Source organism: Sander lucioperca, chromosome 1, assembly GCF_008315115.2.
Source record: "Sander lucioperca isolate FBNREF2018 chromosome 1, SLUC_FBN_1.2, whole genome shotgun sequence".
NCBI lineage: Eukaryota > Metazoa > Chordata > Actinopteri > Perciformes > Percidae > Sander > Sander lucioperca.
In genome coordinates, this window is record NC_050173.1 from 48,389,255 (window position 1) to 48,407,558 (window position 18,304).

General features: G+C 41.2%; 2 protein-coding genes across 12 annotated transcripts in view; both read left to right on the top strand.

Moving 5' to 3' along the window:
* The window catches only part of ablim3 (actin binding LIM protein family, member 3), a 59,923-nt gene extending 46,949 nt beyond the window's left edge, over window positions 1–12,974 (top strand). For 2 of the 10 annotated variants that reach the window (XM_036005019.1, XM_036005021.1), the window contains exons 10-24: window positions 2,451–2,612; window positions 3,846–3,875; window positions 4,018–4,144; window positions 4,926–5,021; window positions 5,355–5,405; window positions 7,867–7,905; window positions 8,327–8,461; window positions 8,654–8,724; window positions 8,959–9,127; window positions 10,079–10,108; window positions 10,484–10,539; window positions 11,160–11,226; window positions 11,335–11,345; window positions 11,475–11,555; window positions 11,981–12,974. In XM_036005019.1, the coding sequence (XP_035860912.1) occupies window positions 2,451–2,612; window positions 3,846–3,875; window positions 4,018–4,144; window positions 4,926–5,021; window positions 5,355–5,405; window positions 7,867–7,905; window positions 8,327–8,461; window positions 8,654–8,724; window positions 8,959–9,127; window positions 10,079–10,108; window positions 10,484–10,539; window positions 11,160–11,226; window positions 11,335–11,345; window positions 11,475–11,555; window positions 11,981–12,094 (1,239 nt within the window). In that variant the 3' untranslated portion in view covers window positions 12,095–12,974. The remainder of the gene's footprint in view (window positions 1–2,450; window positions 2,613–3,845; window positions 3,876–4,017; window positions 4,145–4,925; window positions 5,022–5,354; window positions 5,406–7,866; window positions 7,906–8,326; window positions 8,462–8,653; window positions 8,725–8,958; window positions 9,128–10,078; window positions 10,109–10,483; window positions 10,540–11,159; window positions 11,227–11,334; window positions 11,346–11,474; window positions 11,556–11,980) is intronic. The other 8 variants (XM_036005022.1, XM_031302542.2, XM_031302544.2 and 5 more) reach the window with 8 other exon arrangements.
* Window positions 12,975–15,210: 2,236 nt separating this feature from the next.
* afap1l1a (actin filament associated protein 1-like 1a) overlaps window positions 15,211–18,304 on the top strand; it is a 37,724-nt gene continuing 34,630 nt past the window's right edge. For both annotated transcript variants that reach the window (XM_031302529.2, XM_031302530.2), the window contains exon 1: window positions 15,211–15,505. In XM_031302529.2, the coding sequence (XP_031158389.1) occupies window positions 15,463–15,505 (43 nt within the window). In that variant the 5' untranslated portion in view covers window positions 15,211–15,462. The remainder of the gene's footprint in view (window positions 15,506–18,304) is intronic.

Sequence of the window (18,304 nt, forward strand, 5' to 3'; positions counted from 1 at the left end):
CCTGATTATGAATTTTTCCATAATTTAGCAGCCCTAGTGTCCAGTGTCCAACCATGCTGCTTGGCAGTCTGCTGAGTGCTGCTGCATGTTGGCAGAATTACCATGTCAAGGGTTGTCTGCATGCAAGTAGGAGTCAGGGCTCTCTGCTCAGCCCTGCCCCGCTCTGCTCTCATCTCATAATCAATGACCTTTCTGTTTAAGGTGATGGATGAGAGAGAAATGCAGCGTTAGCACGCTTGTCCTCCATACTGCCTCCTCTCCCTCCCTCCCTCCCTCTCTCCCTCTCTTTCTCTCTCTCTCTAGCTGTCTTTGCTTCATCTGCTCTCTTTCTCACACATGCTGAGCCCCGGAAAGGTCAAAAACTTACACTGCTGCATACATGTGTACTTTTGATGAGCACATGCACACACGTATGTGCGTGTGCAGGCTTGTGTGTCCTTCATCAGCTCTTTTTCGCTCCTCTCACTGCTGCATAGGGCTCGGTACCGAATTTGATACTTTTTAGGCACCGACCGAATTGCCTCCTTAGTATCGACAAAGATCCTCTATACTAAAGATTAGATACAGCGCATTTCAAGCAGCGCCAATGGTATAAAACAGTACATACTTCCTGTCTCCTAAAGGGGCGTGGCCTCGTTTGAAAGTGTAGTGAACGTCATGTGGATAGATGAAAAGTTATATTTTTATTATTTATTAGTATTTTTTTTTTTGCTAACGTTAGATATTTACACAGCTAAAAGACATATTTAGCATCACAGAGATTAGTTTTGTTAGGGCGGTCACGAACGTTAGCTGACATTAGCTTCTCTGTGTTGTCAGATCTGGCGAGAGTTTGGTCCTGAGACAGAAACAGGTCTCAAACAAAGTTCATGTTCTCCTGGTGTGTCCGTCACATGTAGTGTCAGAATGTTCTGGATATATGTGGTTTGTAAAAAATGGCTCCAATATTTACTTTGGTGACTACGGGGTGAAAGAATCGCTCATAATCTGTGTTCACGCTCACTTCTCTCGTTGGAATCAACCACTCAGGACCTGCTGCTAGTCTCCTAAAGAGGCGTGGCCGTGGTGGATCCCACGGGACACAGATACAGGAAACTACTCTGAGTTGGGGCGTCTCGGTTCTAAACCGTCTCTGGTATCGAGTATCGAAAAATGCCTCGTTATTCAATACCAAATTTCAATAATTAAGAAGTAAATCTCATCAGCGTCAGTGAGCCAATAAGCACTCAGCATGCTTCTACCAAGATCTAATAATGTCTGTGATTGGCTGTCTAATGTTACACGTCGTAGAGACACACAGGAAAAACTCTACGTTACCATAGAGACGGGGTTCACGTAGTAAGAGCTGAAAAAAAAAAAAAGATTTTTACCATAATGTGTAATGTTATAATTTATTTTTGTTAAAGCTATAGTGCATAGTTTCTGTCACCCCCATAAGGAATTCTAAGTCAGTGGTTCCCAACCTTTTTTCCTTGGCGCCCCCCCTACTGATGTCTAAGAAAAGCTGAGCCCCCCATCCGAAACCGAAGTTGAGGTAACTTTCCCTTATTTTCTTTTTTGATACAGAGGAGTTATCAGCACTTTTACGTTTCTCCGCCATGTTTCTTTCATAAAATAGTGATGCCGTGGCGGCAGGAAAAACGAGGATGATAGCAGCTGGCAGCTGACCTGATGACAGCAGGTCCCAGGTTAAGAGGTCCCGGAGGTTTGGCCTACTAAGTAGCCTGCCTACAAGTTTAAGCGAGAACAAAAATATATAGTTTTTATACAGACTTTTGTATACATTATATATTCTAGTGTATTATCACAATTTGTTTAACATGTGCAAATATTTTTTTTTTTACCTCAACCTCAAACTAGATAAAGACTTGCGCCCCCCCTGTGATCTTTGCCGCCCCCCTTAGGGGTTCCCGGACCCCAGGTTGGGAACCACTGTTCTAAGTGATGACAACAATTCTGTTAGTGCATCCACATGACACAAGCGTTCCGTGATTGCACTTCACCCCCACCCCTCCACCACGTAGTTGCTAGTAACCAAGGAGGATTAAAAAATCTGCGAGAAAGTCACCAGACGCCACAATCTTCTGAACATAGTCATACTGAGAAATCCAGAGAGAGTTGTGTGGAGCTGATAGTCTTAATTAGCTTTGTAGCAACTCATTTGCTTGAATGTAACAGACGTTCATTAATATAAAGAAGTTACGCACTAAAGCTTTAAAATGGATTTTATAAAATTGGTATTGAAAAAAGTATTGTTCAGGAACCAGTATCAAAGTCACTGTATTGGTATGGGTAAAATGTTTGAACGATACCCAGCCCTAACGCTGCAGGATCTGCTCACTGCTCACTGCCACTGCTGGAGTTACTGTGCATTGTCCATTTGGTTGATGTAGAGTCTTGTTGCTGTTGTCTCTGTCTTTGGTGGGTGTATGTGTGTGTCCTCTCTCCAGGCCAGAGTGGCGAATCAGATCCTAGATTATAAGGACCTAGCTGCCCTGCCAAAGGTCAAAGCCATATACGAGGTCCAACAGCCAGATCTCATATCCTCCTCATACCAGCCCTACCACAGATATACCTCTGATGACAGGCTAGAAACTTACGGCTATGGGGAGGTACTGCTGCTACACACTCCAGGCCAAACATTGCTCTCATTGCTGCTATGTTTTCAGGAGAAACACTTTGCTTAGTATTTAGATGGAGCTGGGCTGATGTAGGTCTCATTGTTTTAGTTTTTTTAGTTTTCAAAAAATGTATGCATTATTTTGATTTAGTAAAATGTGATTAAGGAATTAGAAATTTGAATGGAAAATTGGATTTAAAAATACAATTTTCAGAGCAAACACTTGATAATATAAAAAGATAAGATTTTTAGATAACCAAACTTAATTTTAAAGTCCTTGGAATTTTCAGTAAAATTTTATTTAGTAGTTATGACTATTTTGTAGCATTTGTTTGAAGTTACAGACAAATTACAACATACAGATAATTCACATCATTGTCTGGTAAATGTCTTTTTACATATCGTCGCTGTCGGCCAGAAACATCGTATCTCCATATTTCGTCCATTTTGTTCCATCAATCTAGTCTATTGGTCACCCTTTACGTCTGCCTGTGGGTTTTACAAATATTCAAGCAGTGACGAGGCAATTTCAAGTGACTTTGTTTGAGGTAAGCTCAATATAAGGTTTTCAAATTAGCCTTTTTCATTTCCTGACAAAAAACGGTTTTGGACATACAAGGTTGTCAACCGACAGCGACGATAAGCACCATACTAAAAGGAATAGTTCAGCATTTTTTGAATTACACGTATTCACTTTCTTGAGATTTGTTTGCTCATGAAGCTAGAGCCAGCAGGTGATTAGCTTAGCTTAGTTTAGTTAGCTTAGTTAAAAACTGGAAACAAGGGGAAACAGCTAGCTCTGTCCAAAGTTAACGGAATCCGCTTGCCGCTGCTCACTAGCCAAGCCAAACCAAGGAATAGTTCAAACAAACCACAACTTGACATTTTTTTTTACATTTTATTTTGTGTACAAATAAGACAAAGGTGGTACACATTGTTAGTGAGCTTTAGACAGACATTAGAGTGATATCCATCTTCCCAAAATGCCGAACTATTCCTTTAACTGACTTTAAAATAATGATGTACTGTACATCACTTTGTCCCATGCAGAAACTCCCACCAATCATCCATGTAGGATTAAACAAAACATAGATTGAGTTTGGTTGATTGACTGTCCGGTCTTTTCTTGCGATTCTGTAAATACATGAAATATGAGATATTGTTTTTGTTTCACCACGGTGCTAAAGTATACATGGTAACTCTTCTCTCTCTACTGATTCTCCAGTCACTTAGGACACTCTCTCCTTATTCTCAGGTAAGCGGCAGAGCACTTAAGACAAGTTTAAGTGACAAGTTTAAACAGGTGAACTGTGGAAATGTTGACCTGTCACTAAACTATTTGTCTCCTCGTTGCCCCCTGCTCTTTTTCTACTTTTACCTCACCTTTATCTTTTCAGGACTATGACAGCCTGAATATAAAGCAGAGGCGGTGCTCCAGTCCAGGTTATATTGACTCGCCGACGTATAGTCGCCAAGGCATGTCACCCATCATGCCTCGCTCTCCGCAGCACTATGCCTACCCTGGTAAGTCAGATGGTATTCAGTCCTAGTCATCTGCTGATAGCCTCAGAGTTTAATATCAGTCTTTTAATATAAAAAAATATAAAAGGAAGACAATCATTCTGTACTTAATGTGAAATGCACTTTGAACAAAGTTGAAGCCCAATGGAGTTTCTGAGCGAAGGGAATGATTCTACTGAAGTTGAGTCATTTAAAGGAATAGTTCAACATGTTGCTGATGTCGAGACGAGAAGATTGAAACCACTCTAATATGTGAGACTGGTATCAGTCTTACCACCTAAATCTCAGCAAGGAAAACTAATACGTGTTAATGTACTCAAAATGTATTTTGAAATAGTTCAAAATGTTGAACTATTTCTTTAAGAGAGCTGAAATTGCTTGTCATTTCCATTTGTATGTCATCATCACTCTTATATAATAACAATATTAAAATATATGCCATCAAAGTGTTTTAGTGGTGACAAAAGATATACAGATTCACTGCCTTGGGGCAGAATCTTTTTCACTCCAAAAGAGTTGTTTGGCTATATCATGTGCTGCAGTTGCTCATTGGCTGTCATTTCATTTAACTCTTACACATGTGCATTGACACTGTACTTACTGTAATAGGAAGGCAAGTCAATAGCCTTTGTAATTGCACAAGTGGAAAAGTTATCCAATGTCACTTTGTAAATTGAATGAATGTTTAGGCTGTTTGGTTTTCATCTGCATGGTTGAGACTTGTGTTGAGGCCTTCCTTCATGCTCATGTTTCCTTTGCTGTGATTGGCTGTGGCTGGCTGCAGGCTCTGAGAGTGGCAGGAGTTCACCTTTTTACGGCCAAGAGGGGCGGTCAAGCACACCCACCACAAACCAGCCCCCTAAACATTTTCATGTACCAGGTAGGACTCCCCATCTCTTCATTGCACCACTCTCAATCTCATAGATTTTTTACTATGTTGGGAAGATTTCATCTGCCCTTACTCGCGAATGCAAATCATTCATTTTAAGTTCCGTGGGAATCAGAGTGTGTGACCATGTGACTAAGTCGTATTTATATACTGTACATAATTTCTCTGGCACATTCTCCCCCTCATACTGCATCTTTACCTTGCTTTACAACCATCCCTCCTACCTCCACCTCGCCCCTTCCGATCATCCCGACAGAAAAGTCACATCCTCTCCTCCTTTACTCCTCCATGTTTCACCTCTCCATCTCCTCTTTCTCTCCTCAGCCACAGGGGACCCCAACATCTACAGGAAGCCTCCCATCTATTCGAGAACGGGTACAGTGCAGTTAGCCCCGCCTTAGCCTGCCTGTCCTCCTGTCAGTTTAGTCATTTGAGTACTCCATGTAGATGTTTTTACTGACCTATTGATGTTTTTAACAGCTGTGATTTGGCATTTATTACTATTGATGCTCCAGTTGTCATAGAAAAATGAAGCCCTCGTTAACAAAACCAGACAAATGGAAAATATTGACTTTGTGCTTAAAAATGCACAAAGGAAATAGAGTTTGACTTGTACAACTTTTTTTATTGAAGATGAAGATCAATTAGACGTATTGCACTGGTAACTGGCCCAATGCAAAAGAGCAATGTTTAGTGTGTATGCCACAAGCACATGCCTGCTTCTGCGTGCAGCTCCCGCAGCACGACAGGTTCTTGTCGGCAAATGGGTCTGGAATAGACCCTGAATGAAGTGAAGGTTGCTCAGGCGTGCCAAGGGTTGACTACATGGGACTCTGAGGACACACAATTCACCAGAATAGAACAGAACAACGGCACAAAGCACAGTGGAAAACTGTATTATAACTGGAATTTATATTTGCTGTGGAGACTCAGCCTAGCCTAGTTAACCAGTGGTCAGTGTGTGATTTAAGATACCGAATTCAGACACATCTGCTGTGATGCTTGTTTTTTTTTTTTTTATTGAAAACAGAGAGAGTATGTGAGATGGAAGTCTGATTTCTTAATTGTGTGGAATTGTTTTGTCGTTCAATCAAATACTCAACACAAGATGCTATTTCAAGATGCTATTTCTTTTTTTTTTTTTTTACAAGTCAGTGAACTGAAATGCAATTCAGCCATCTGGATAGTGTGCTTCAGTATAAACATTCATATGAAAAAAAGATTCACTATCCCCTTGTCACATAACACTGGAAAATGCTTTTTTCAGCTGAGAGTCACAAGATTAGATTAGTTTATCTTTGTTCTTGCCCTGCATGTTACTGTGTGTGTTGGTATTTGTGGGGTAGTTAGTAAACTGTGTGGATGTGTGTATAGACACTTTCCCCCTTCCATATGTCTTAGCTATAATTAGTACATCACTGGCCATCATTTTTACATTACACATTTTTGCCTCTGAAGAATAAAGTAAATTAAAACCTTTAATACGAACATTTTGCACACACTTCAACAACAGTCGTGTTGATCCTTCTTGTACTTTATGTCCTCCTAAACGGCAATTAATTATTATTTTCTGTTTTAGCACTTAACAGGATTGATGTAAATCTAAAGCCATGTGTGAAGTTGTGTTGCTGTGTGCATCAAAGGCCTGTTATGTACTACTCAGCTGTATAGAAAAGGTCTTGGTGGCTTGGTCCTTGTTCTCCATATGGGAGCTCTCACATTGTCACTTCTCCCTTGGGGATGTTCCAATAATGTTTCCCTTTTCTTTTCACCTCTTTTTTTATTGCATCCAATCACTTTTATTCACTTCCCTCCACCTTCTGCTTCACCTTACCCGGTGACCTTGCCACTGTAAGTATCTCCCTCCTCTCGCTGTTTCACTCAATGCCGGTAGATAGATATTGCATATCTCTATGTGTGAGTGTGTGTACATATCTCTCTTTCTGTTTGTCATCCCATGTCAATACGGCACAGCCATACTTTCTCTGACAGAAATTTCAATCTGCTGTCAAACTGAATGGTTGAGGGGACTACTGCAGCACTGACAGTCAGATTAATTTTACTAATGAAGAAGAATAATGGAGGTGTGTGTGTGTGTGTGTGTGTGTGTGTGTGTGTGTGTGTGTGTGTGTGTGTGTGTGTGTGTGTGTGTGTGTGCGCGTGCGCGTGCATGCGTGCGTGTGTGTGGCGGCTCGCCCCGTCATCAAGCTTAAAGTGTGTGTCCCAGAGATGAGAATGTCTGCCATCGGTGTCATGCATCATGCACATAGGAATTCAATGGATCATGGATCGGGCCGGCATGGCTAATGGCTAACAGAGTGAAGAGCGATCTATCTGACATTACACTGCATGTCACATCCATTGACTCCCATTGACTGTGCTTTAGTGCAGAGTGGCATCAATATCATCGTCTCACACCGCTCATGAAACAACTGTGTGCCTCAGGCTGAGCAGTAACTGAACTAATGTTAATGCTGGTCATTGTCATGCAGTTGGCTGAAATATTGATCTCCTCTGACAGGAATGATGGATATGTTGACTGTGTAAATGTACTCTTGTGATATTTATTAACACATTTTCCTCCTTATAGGGATAGCTTGACATTTTGGGTTGGCTTATTCACATTCTTGTTGACTACTAAATTGACACCACTCTATCTGTATTCCATATGAAGCTGGAGCCAGGAGACAGTTAGCTTAGCTTAGCATACAGAGTGGGGGAAACAGCTAGCCTGGCTCTGTAAAAAGGTAGCTAGATCTGGCGACCACCATCTCTAAAAGTCATGAATTAACATATTATATCTTGTTTGTTTAATTCATACACAAACAGGGCACAGTGACTTCCAGGAGTCTTATCGTCACCGTGAGGTTGCCAGGTAGCTAGCGGAGAATGCAGAAAGTCGCTGCTCATGGCTAAAACCACAACTTGTTATTTTGACACTTCTGTTTTTGTATGCATTAAACAAATTAGGTATAATGTGTTAATTTGTGAGCTTTAGAGATGCTGGTAAGCATTTTTCTTTGTTGACCTTTGGACACCAACAGGCTAGCTGTTTCCCCATTTCCAGTCTTTATGCTAAGCTAAGCTAAGCTAACAGTCTCCTGACTCTATATTATATCTCAATATTAAACGGCCAAATCTGAGAGTGGTATCGATCTTCTCATCTAACTCTTGGCAAAAAAGTGAATAAACATACTGTATTTCCTAAAATGTGAAACTATTGCTTTAACAGAATTACCACTTACTTTGATACTGTCTGTTTTTTTTCTCTCCTAACTTGATCCATTTCTTCACAGACAATCATGTGGACACAGCTACCAAAAGCAGGACCAGCGAGGACATCCTCAGATCCTCCACACTGTCCACCTCCTCTCCTGAGCCATACACCCAGTCAGAGTCTGACTACTATCCATACACCAGCTCGCCCAAAGGTACGAGTCATTTCACTCCGTTTAGCTGGAAGGTAAGCTGCATTTTTTTGATTTTTCTGCTGGACCAAACAGACATATAAGTGCGGTTCGTTTTGTAACTGTGTTGTCATATTTATTCACTCACCCACTGTGTTCCACTCTGAACTCTATATTCATACAAGGGAAATCTCTTTAATCTGTTGTCTCTCTCAGCCTATCGGGCGCCGAGAAGACGCTTCTCGACAGGAGGAGATGAAGACAGTTGGAGTCACAGTCTTCAAAGAGTAAGCGCTTCATTATTTTCTTTCTCTCTTTCTTCAACATCTGGTTGAAGAAAGTCACCTCCTCAGGAACACCCATAAATAATACACTTCTTATGGTATGATGCCTGAACTATCCACCATTTGCTTCTCTCTCCATCTTGGAAACAACAAAAACAACACTGTACATTAAATTAGCCATTTTCCATTTACACCTTTTTTCTTTTCTTTTTCTTCCCCTTCTGCCTCCTTCCTCAGATCGGGAGTGGCATCGGGAGGATGATCCTAAAGGAGGAGATGAAAGCCAGATCTGGTTCCTATGACAACGACCCCTGGGGCAGTGCGAGGAATTCTCGTAGTGGGAGCAAGGAAACACTCAACACTACAGGCTACGGTACCACGGCGTACAACAACACTGTCAATGGATGTAAGGGTCCACCCTGCCCCCTATGCATCTTACTCTTTGTCTATTCTTCTTTCTGTTTATGCAAGTTCATGCCTGTGCAGCCATGTCTTTGTCCCTCTCAGCGTGATCATATATGTTGCCACAAGGTTATTTAATTTTTTTACGAGCCTCAATATCTGCTGTCATCTGGGTTTGGAGTGAGGGCAGTGAGGTTGTGGATGCAGGTCAGAGAGGGTCATGGCTGCTGCAGGCGGGGCGGTTTATTGAGATGGAAAGATAGTTGAACAGCTGCTGCCGAACCTTTGATAGGCCAGCAGCAGCAGCAGATGTGGCCTGTCATTGTTGTGGCGATATCTGATCAAGCTACCGAGAGAAGAGCATTCAGCCAGGTGTGCCAGATGTGATAAAGTCGGACCTGAAGCTACCAGAGTTGTTTCTGTTTGTAATGACCAAGCTTCAATGGTCAAGCTGCGTATTGGGACAGCTATGTTAGCCCCTAACATTCATTCTGTCTCCATCACTATCCAATGGTTCCCCTCTTCTTTTCACTTCTTTGCTCCATCTCAATTTGCGTGCTTGTTTCTGCTCCTCTCGCTCCTGATATCGCTCTCTATATTCTACTCTGTTAACTCTCCATCTCTCTGTCTATCTGTGTACCTATCGCACTCTCTCGCTCTCACAGCTGGTGTCCCATATCCTGGTTTATTTATGAGCAGTAAGATCTCTCATTAAAGCTGTTCCTCTGATGGGTGGGGACACAACTAAACGGGACTCTGTTGGCTACAGTTGAAAGGCAACAAAGGCTTGTAACCATACAAGCTGTGTTGTGCGATTAGATGGTGGAGCGTGCAGTGTGTCTTTATGCTTGCGTGTTTGTATGTTGTTTTTTTATTTTTTTATTTTATCCCCCCCCCCCCCAATAATAGCAATAAGGAAGATGTCATGTAACTATATGATCTCTTTATTTCACAGCTCCCAGATCTCAGTACAGCGCTGATTGTGGTGAGTTTATCATTTCTGTTTTATAAATATTCAAAAATGATTTAGGCTTCATGCAGACCACCTCAGTTTGTGGCTCATGGTTTATTTAAATAGTAGCTGTTTTCATATTTAGTTTTTGATTGGAGGTTGGCATTGGGTCATAAATGATGTGTTTGTGCTTGATTTAATGTTTGAAATCACCTTGATTTAACCTTACATTAACAAAGCTTCAGTATTATGTGCACACATCTGGAACTTCAGGAATTTCTTGGTTAGTCATGAGCACCATCTTCTGGCACTGACCTGTCATTAATCATATGATTTCAAAGTGCCAGACTACATGAAAAGTAGTGGACATTTAAGAAACTGTAATGTCATCTGCTTTCTGTATTTTAGATTCTGTTTGTAAGTCTGCATCGCTGCCAGGATACGGACGCAACGGCATCCAGAGGGTGAGACCACAGTAAACAAGACACAACACAGCATGATTAGCTTTATTAATTATATAGGCTTGGGGCTTATTTTTGATGGGTCTGACATCTTTAAAATTGCATCTGTTATATGAAATTGCCATTAACCTTGACACACTAGAATTGAGTATTGTTAGGGCTGTTGTTATTCCCAAATTCCATTACATATGCATCTCATTTTCGAGGGGGTCCTTAGCGATATAAATATACAGTACGATCACAATTAGACACAACAGTTAACAAAACAACAACAACAACAACAACAACAACAGCCACAAAGAAAGAAAGAAAGCATCAGGATCAGGCAATCATATTCAAGTTTGAGGCAGAGCAAGAATTAAACTAGATAGTAGTAATAATATTGGAAGTGGTGGTTCCAGTGTTAGCATGTTGTTGTAGAGGTGTTCTAGACAGATACAGTTGGTTCTGTGATAAGAGGACAGGACATTTTTAAAGGAGTGGAGAGATGAAATGGATTGAATGTTTACAGGTAGGTTATTCCAATCTGAGAGGGCTTTAAACATAAAGGCTTTCTTAGCTGTAGAGGTAAATAAGCCAGTATCTGTTTATGTTGAAGTTGCTGTCCCTCTCTACACCTGCAGCCTCAGAGTGCTGATTGCTACCAGTACCAGTATGACAGTGGCAGCGAGGTCAACTGGGGAAGCAGAGGTAATATTTGCCTTAACACCTATAACACCTATGCCTTATTAGATGGAAGCAATTCATTCTACTTTTTTTTTCTATTGTACTGACTTAATTTTTTTTCTTTCCTCCCAGCAGAATACACGGTAAGGTTTTAAATTAATCATTTGAATAATTCATTCCATGTGAGTTAGCCTATATGTTGAATAATCCCAGTGTTATTGTAAATAATGTCCAAGGTTTGATAAAGCATGGCTGTCTTCCCCTCTCTGCAGATTTACCCCTATGAGGAGCTCATTGTCACCACCAGAGGTCGCAACAGGCTGCCCAAAGATGTAGACAGAGCCAGACTGGAGGTGAGTTAGAAATGGGCCATTTAGTACAAGTGAGCTGGTCTAGTTAAAAACTAGCACCGTAGCCAAGATTTTAGAAATACAAAGGTTAAGCCCACAGCAGAACAGGCCACCAACCAAACTCTGTAAAATATTTTTAGTATTTTAAAATATATATTCATTGAACTATTTCTGTCAATTGTATTTCCTTACATTATGGTCTGGTGCCAGTTGTGGAATTCCGATGAAAATACTATATGCTTTTTCTTTTTTTGTCTAAAAAACAATGTATTTGTCTTTTTGTAATTATAACCTTGATGTCCTTAATGGAAACAAAGACAAAGTTGAAAAGAATAGTACATTAGAGGAATGGAGACTTAATTGGGTACTTAAAAAAGAGACAGGTATAATGTATTAACTTTGTCATCTCTTTATCATTGTGTTCTCAGCGTCACCTGTCCCCAGAGGAGTTCCTCCAAGTGTTTGGCATGACTGTGGAGGATTTTGACCGGCTGGCTCTGTGGAAGAGAAATGAGCTCAAGAAACAGGCCCGACTGTTTTAATAACATGGACGTCCATTGAATACTGCCATAACTAGAGCGAGAGGCTTGACAGACTGTAGGAGGGGAAGAAAGAGATAGGTAGACGTCTGCTCAGTTTCACTGCCATGGCTGAGAACCTGTTCTAGATCTCCTCATATTACCCACCAAATTCTGGTCACACCAGCGTGAACTTCTAAGATAGGGCCTACCGAGGTAAGGCCACAGAGACATTATGCACAGATGGACTGATAAACTGTTACATGGCTGCCCATGCATCTTTGGCAGAGTGCCAGAGTGGTGTGTAAGCAATAGAGACTGTAGTACATTAGTGATGTGCTTTTCTTAAACCTGAAGGCTGGAGGAAGGCATGGCCACATGTGGGGGTGTCTGTGCTAAAACATAAAGATGAGATTTTTGGCTTTGCCTTATTTGTTATGCTCTCTTAGTTATGAGTGTGCAGCACCAGCAATCTTAATGAGTAGAATGTAGATACACTATATCATTTATGACACTTTATCAGTGTGAATGATTAGATGAGAAGAATGAGTGAGTGAGCATACAGCATCACTTTGCTTTGGTTTATAAGAATGCAGTTTGTTTACCCTTGTTTTCCCTTTCACCTGAAATACTGTATCCCTCTGGTTTACACAAATTGATATAGAATGATACAAGTAACAATCTGAGATAGATGCAACTTTTTTTAAATTGTATTTATGACCTGGATTGATATGTGTGCAAATAAAAACCAAAGTGAGAATGCAAATACAGATTAGCAGATCACTTCCATGTAGTGTTCTGGTTAAATAGGTAAAGGTCACCAATACACAGTTCACTGTGCAGCTGTATGGTAACCTAAAATGATGTGCAATCCAGTACATTAAATACATACAGGAAACACCAATTCAGTCCTGCTCCATGCTTTCCAGCTCATTGCAATAGAATGACTAACTGTTTTAGGATGAAGACTGTATTCATCCATTCATTTAAATGTACTATTATTTATATTCTTTTTAGGAATAATAGTCCATTAACTTTGTAGCTACAGATATTATATCCACTCTGCAAGGTAGATCCAGGGTTGTTCACTTCCTTTGAATACTGTTATTTTTGATTTTGTCACTAAACAATTAAACTTGAAACAAATTCATTCTCCTCTTTTTTATTTGTCATTGGTAAAAAAAAAAGTACTTCTAAAATACTTTCTTAAAGAAATAGTTTTGACATTTAGGAAATGATAAGGCCTATTCTCTTTCTTGTTGAGAGATAAACGACAACATTCCCATGGAGCAAGCAGCCGAGTTAGTATAAAGACTAGAACCGGGACAGCTAGCCTGGCTCTGTCCAGAGGCGACCCAACCCACCAGCAGCAGTTCCTCCATAGACTGGGTTAGGGTTAGGGTTTATGGTGGTGGAGCTTACTAAATGTAGCGTTAACGTCTGTCACTGCCCGATGTGAGTCGAGTGCAGATGTGAGTCGCGCATGCGTCACTTTGCGACAAGTAGCCTACAAGATGCTAACGACTTTTTGAGCTAACGCACAGTCTATGAGCTAACGTTAGCAATCAAATAATCATAGATAGCTACAACGTTTTTGAAATGACTGCTAGCTAAAAGTTAGCAATCAAACACAACAAAGGCTGTCACTTGAATGGCGTTTTGAGCTAACGTTAGCAACCAAACAGTCATAGATAGCTACAACGTTTTTGAAATGATTACCATCTTCTGTTATTGTATGTAAAGAGAAACGTTTATTATTTTATAGATTTCACAAATTTCAGTATGACACGTTATGCCGTAAACAGTTTAAATCTGAGCATGCGCGACTCACATCTGCACTCGACTCACATCGGGCAGTGACAACGTCTTCTTATTCTGCATCTGTCGGTACACGATCCGTTCTGCCTGCACGATCCGTTCTGCCTGCACGATCCGTTCTGCACATGCGCAAGATAATACTGTTTTACGTATCCATACGACCTGCACGATCTGTTCCACGCTAGCCTATGGCTAGCCTCCACCGGGAAGCTAACGTTAGTTTAGCTAACAGCTAATTCGGCTAACCGCTAGCTGACAGCTAGATTCAGTCTAAAATAACGTTAACTCAAACGTAATGGGAAAAGCAGGCTACGGCTAAATTAAGATTTCACAGTAATAACAATAAAGACAAGTATTGAGTGATTGTATTTTAAATGAGCACAAGTAGAACTGACGTAACAGCTGTTATATATGTCAACGTTTATTTTCAAGTTTTATTTTGAGGGTCTTTTAAAGTTATTACATGCTGTCTCAGCTAGCAGTTAGCCGAATTAGCTGTTAGCTAAACTAACGTTAGCTTGGCTGTCGACCGGAAGCGTGGAACAGATCGTGCAGTGTCGTAAATCCTCGTACAACCGCGCATGCGCGAACATTTTGCGCATGTGCAGAACGGATCGTGCAGGCAGAACGGATCGTGTACCGACAGCATCCATAACAAGGACCCAACGTGAAGTTGACAGAACATGTTGGCATTTCCCGCCCTGCAGCCGTTTCCAGGCAACCAGCGGAGAGTGCTAATGTTACAGTCCGGTACACATAACAGCGAATTAACACAAACAGTCATTTTTACTTTATTATTTGTATGAATTAAGCAAACTAGATAAATATAAGTATACGCTACGTGTTGGCACCATTACATCACTTTGTTTTGTTTAATATACCACGTTGGTTATGCTAATTAATCTGCAGTTTTATGTTTGAGCACTGGGTGGAGCATTGCCTTTGGGAAGGCATACAGGTAATCAGCCACAGGTACACAGGTGTGTGGGAAAAGGGGCAAGCATACAGCTTTTCACCGTGTCAGGTTTGCGGGTCATTGATTTGTGTGCAAAGGAAATTGAATGAACTAAACCAGAAATGAAATGAAATGGGCTGTGTTGCTTGTGCGCCGGTGAGCAGGCCGTAAGGAAAATAAATGGGTCACAGCACCGAAATGCAGACAGATTGTGGACATTGATATTTGGCACGCAGAACACGCGTCCTCCCCTGGTCCCACCTCACGGCCTGATGTAGGAGATGGTAAAAGACTCTACACTAACGTAACTGCTAACTAGCTCAAGCTAGCTAAATTGCACAACGTTATCGTATTGACTTCAAAGTTGTATTGCGCTCCCCATCTAGCTCGGCAAAAAAGCAAATAAGCATACTAGTCTACTAACTAACTTTAGGAATCATTTGAGCTGTCTAACTCTGAGCTGGGTGCAGTAACTGACGCTAGGACCCAGCAGAGAAATAGCCTGCCTCAAGTTCCCGACCAGCGGATCTGAAATGCGTCGACTGTATCTGTCAGCGGTGGCTCCACACGCCTTCACTCACTCACTCATGGGCCTGCATTCAGTTTCAACAGATCTCACATGGACAGCATCACCAGCGGAATGGAAACAAACGGCACCAAATGTAAGTTTACTTGTTCAACCTGAAACACTGCTGCAAAAGAGATTGACTGGCCCGGTGAGTACTTTTGAGTGTGTGTTTTGCTTCTCTGTGCAGTTTTCAAAGGTAGATTTAGATATGCATGTTTGTCTCATGTGTTAATTGGTCATTTTCTTCGACTGTCAAAACGGTGGGTCACTGTGTGTGTCCTATACCTCTGATACCTCTGAGCTCTGACTGCTGCACCCTCACTGAGGCTCCCTACACTGAACTGGTTTTACTGGGAACATGTGGGATAATGGCTGGGAAAATGTACACCTAAGATAATCGTTAGATTTTTTTTTAAAATGTCTGTCCTAATTGCACTTAATTTATTCTAATATTCTCTAAAGTATAGTCTCTATATGTGACTTCAGGAATCAGTTGTCTGAGACACTTCCATTTTCCCTATATTTCCCCCGCCTGTTGTAAATGTAAGAGGACACAATGGTAGTGCACTTTAAACATAAATAATGGTCCTTTGGTCTCCCCCCCCCCCAGCTGCTTGGAGAGGCAGAGAACTAAGTGCTCATCTGAAGTTTGATTGTTGTTGTAGAAAGTGAACCTCACTCATCCTGAGTCAAGTCAAATATCTGGATGTGGAGATGAGATATTTGCAGATTAGGCGGTCATGGTAATCATTGTTTGATATTGGACACCACCAGCAGAGAATTCTTCATAGAAATCTCTGGAGGGCTCCAATGCTTTTGTGTTGAAATAGCAATACAAAATGTGTTTCCGCCCCATGTGTTTTATCTGGGAGGGGTACATTTGCCCCCCTGCACAGTACAACATTTTTCCACATTGTTACTTAAAACAAATACACTCCCCCCCCCCCCCCCCAAAAAAAAGCAACAGCTTTAACAGGGCTTGGTGTGACCCAACTCAGCATTTCAAATATGAAGTTGTGATTTCAGTTTATAGTTTGAGATTTAAGTTAGTTTGATGTGTTTTTACAATTCAGCTGATTCTGTATCATGTTACTGCTTTGAGAGCTGCAGAGACTTGAGTGCTTTGTGTTGCCAGCCGCCAGGCAGGTAAACATGTGAGAGTGATTATAGCATCCAACTTAATGGACATTTTTTACTCAACTGACTAGAGGTGAAAGGAAATTGGACAAACTGCATACATGGTACTTTATTTTACTTCCAACACCTTTTAAGAGCCTCTTTGCTTTCAAGAAAAATATTTTTTTTTTAGTCACAATGTCACTTCTGCCTTTCCTGTCCATGATTTACTAATTTGCCATCCGTCCTCACCTTGTCAGTGTATGTGGATTACGTGGATGTTACTAGTGTGTTTGGTGTGTACACAAATGATCTAAAGAGTATCTTTAGTTCTTGTCCAGGTTGGGAGAAATCCTCGCCTGTCATTCCTCATTCCCATCTCTTTCAATACACACACACACACACACACACACACACACACACACACACACAAACACAAACAGGAATTTTGCTTGACTGACTTTCTATCTGAGCTTTGTATTTGTGTAAACGCTGCAGGAGAAAACGCAGTGATGGCTGGTGATCCCTGGGGTGCACCCTTCTGTTTACATGGTCTTTGAATCCCCTGATTGGCTGCTGCTAAATCACTTTTCCTTCCTTGTCTTAAATAAGGCTACAGTAAATTATATTCTATCAATTGATGGTTAGTCTATACATATAAAGAAAATAAGGACAAATGCTCTTTACAAGCTGCTAGATTCCAAAGTGGAAGTGTGTAGTACTGTAGTAATACACTTTTGGAACATTGAGCAAGCTGTTAACATATATAACATATTAGACCTATTTTCAGCTGATATGGCAAACCTGTTATTTTGAGTCGTGTTCATGTCCACCTGACAAATTTAAGTCCAGTATTCTTTAGCAGCTTAACGCTCCTCTACTGTATGTTCACCAGCTAGTTCCTAACTAGTTTGTTGTGTACAGTTAAAAAATATTGATTAGTGCAGCTTTAAATCGATCCAATTTCCGATTTTTCATTGAGTTTGACCTGTCGATACCGATTTTAGCCGATTCCGATTTCATTTGTTTCATTCACACACCGTACCGTTGCTGTCAACAGGCTTATCTGCTAATGTTAGCTACCGACTGTTACCTCGGAACAATCCAGCAAATAGACGGTACCCTAGGGTGCTGTTACCTGAAACGGATGATTTAATGTCACCGCTCATTTTACACACAGTTTAGCAACAAAACCAAACACTGAGGGAAGATTACTACGTTTTTAATGTTGGTTTTGAACCACCCACTAACCTGGAAAGCGTTTTAAACAGTAACATTAATACAGCGTGTCGGAGGAATACAGCGTCTCCTACAGCAGGGAGTCAGAGGCAGAGGGACCGTAGCGTTCGCTAACGTTAGCTTCTTGTCTCATCTGGGATCTGATAAACAGTAAATTCATCAAAGTCAGTGTGCCCAACGCTATTTTCCGATAAACTGTAGCTGTAACTGTAACTGTGCCTTTTCTGACCCCCAAAGCTTGCTGTGTGGAGTTACACAAGCTCAGATATCAAGCGTGGTAACGTTGTCGAAAGGCAGGTATGAGATGAATGGTGGGAGCTTCTGATAGTAATATGCACTATCCAAGCCAGCTGGAGCAGCAGTGTAATAAAGGTTTTGTTTCCACGGTGGCCTCAGTACGCACTGTGAGAAGCAGAGCACCAGGGGGGTGTGAGAGGGGAGAGGCTGTCCCCACAGAGATGCATTGCAGTGATGGGATTGTCGGTGATTAAGACAAGCAGATATGATGAATTGTGGCTATTGTCAGGATATTTTGGAG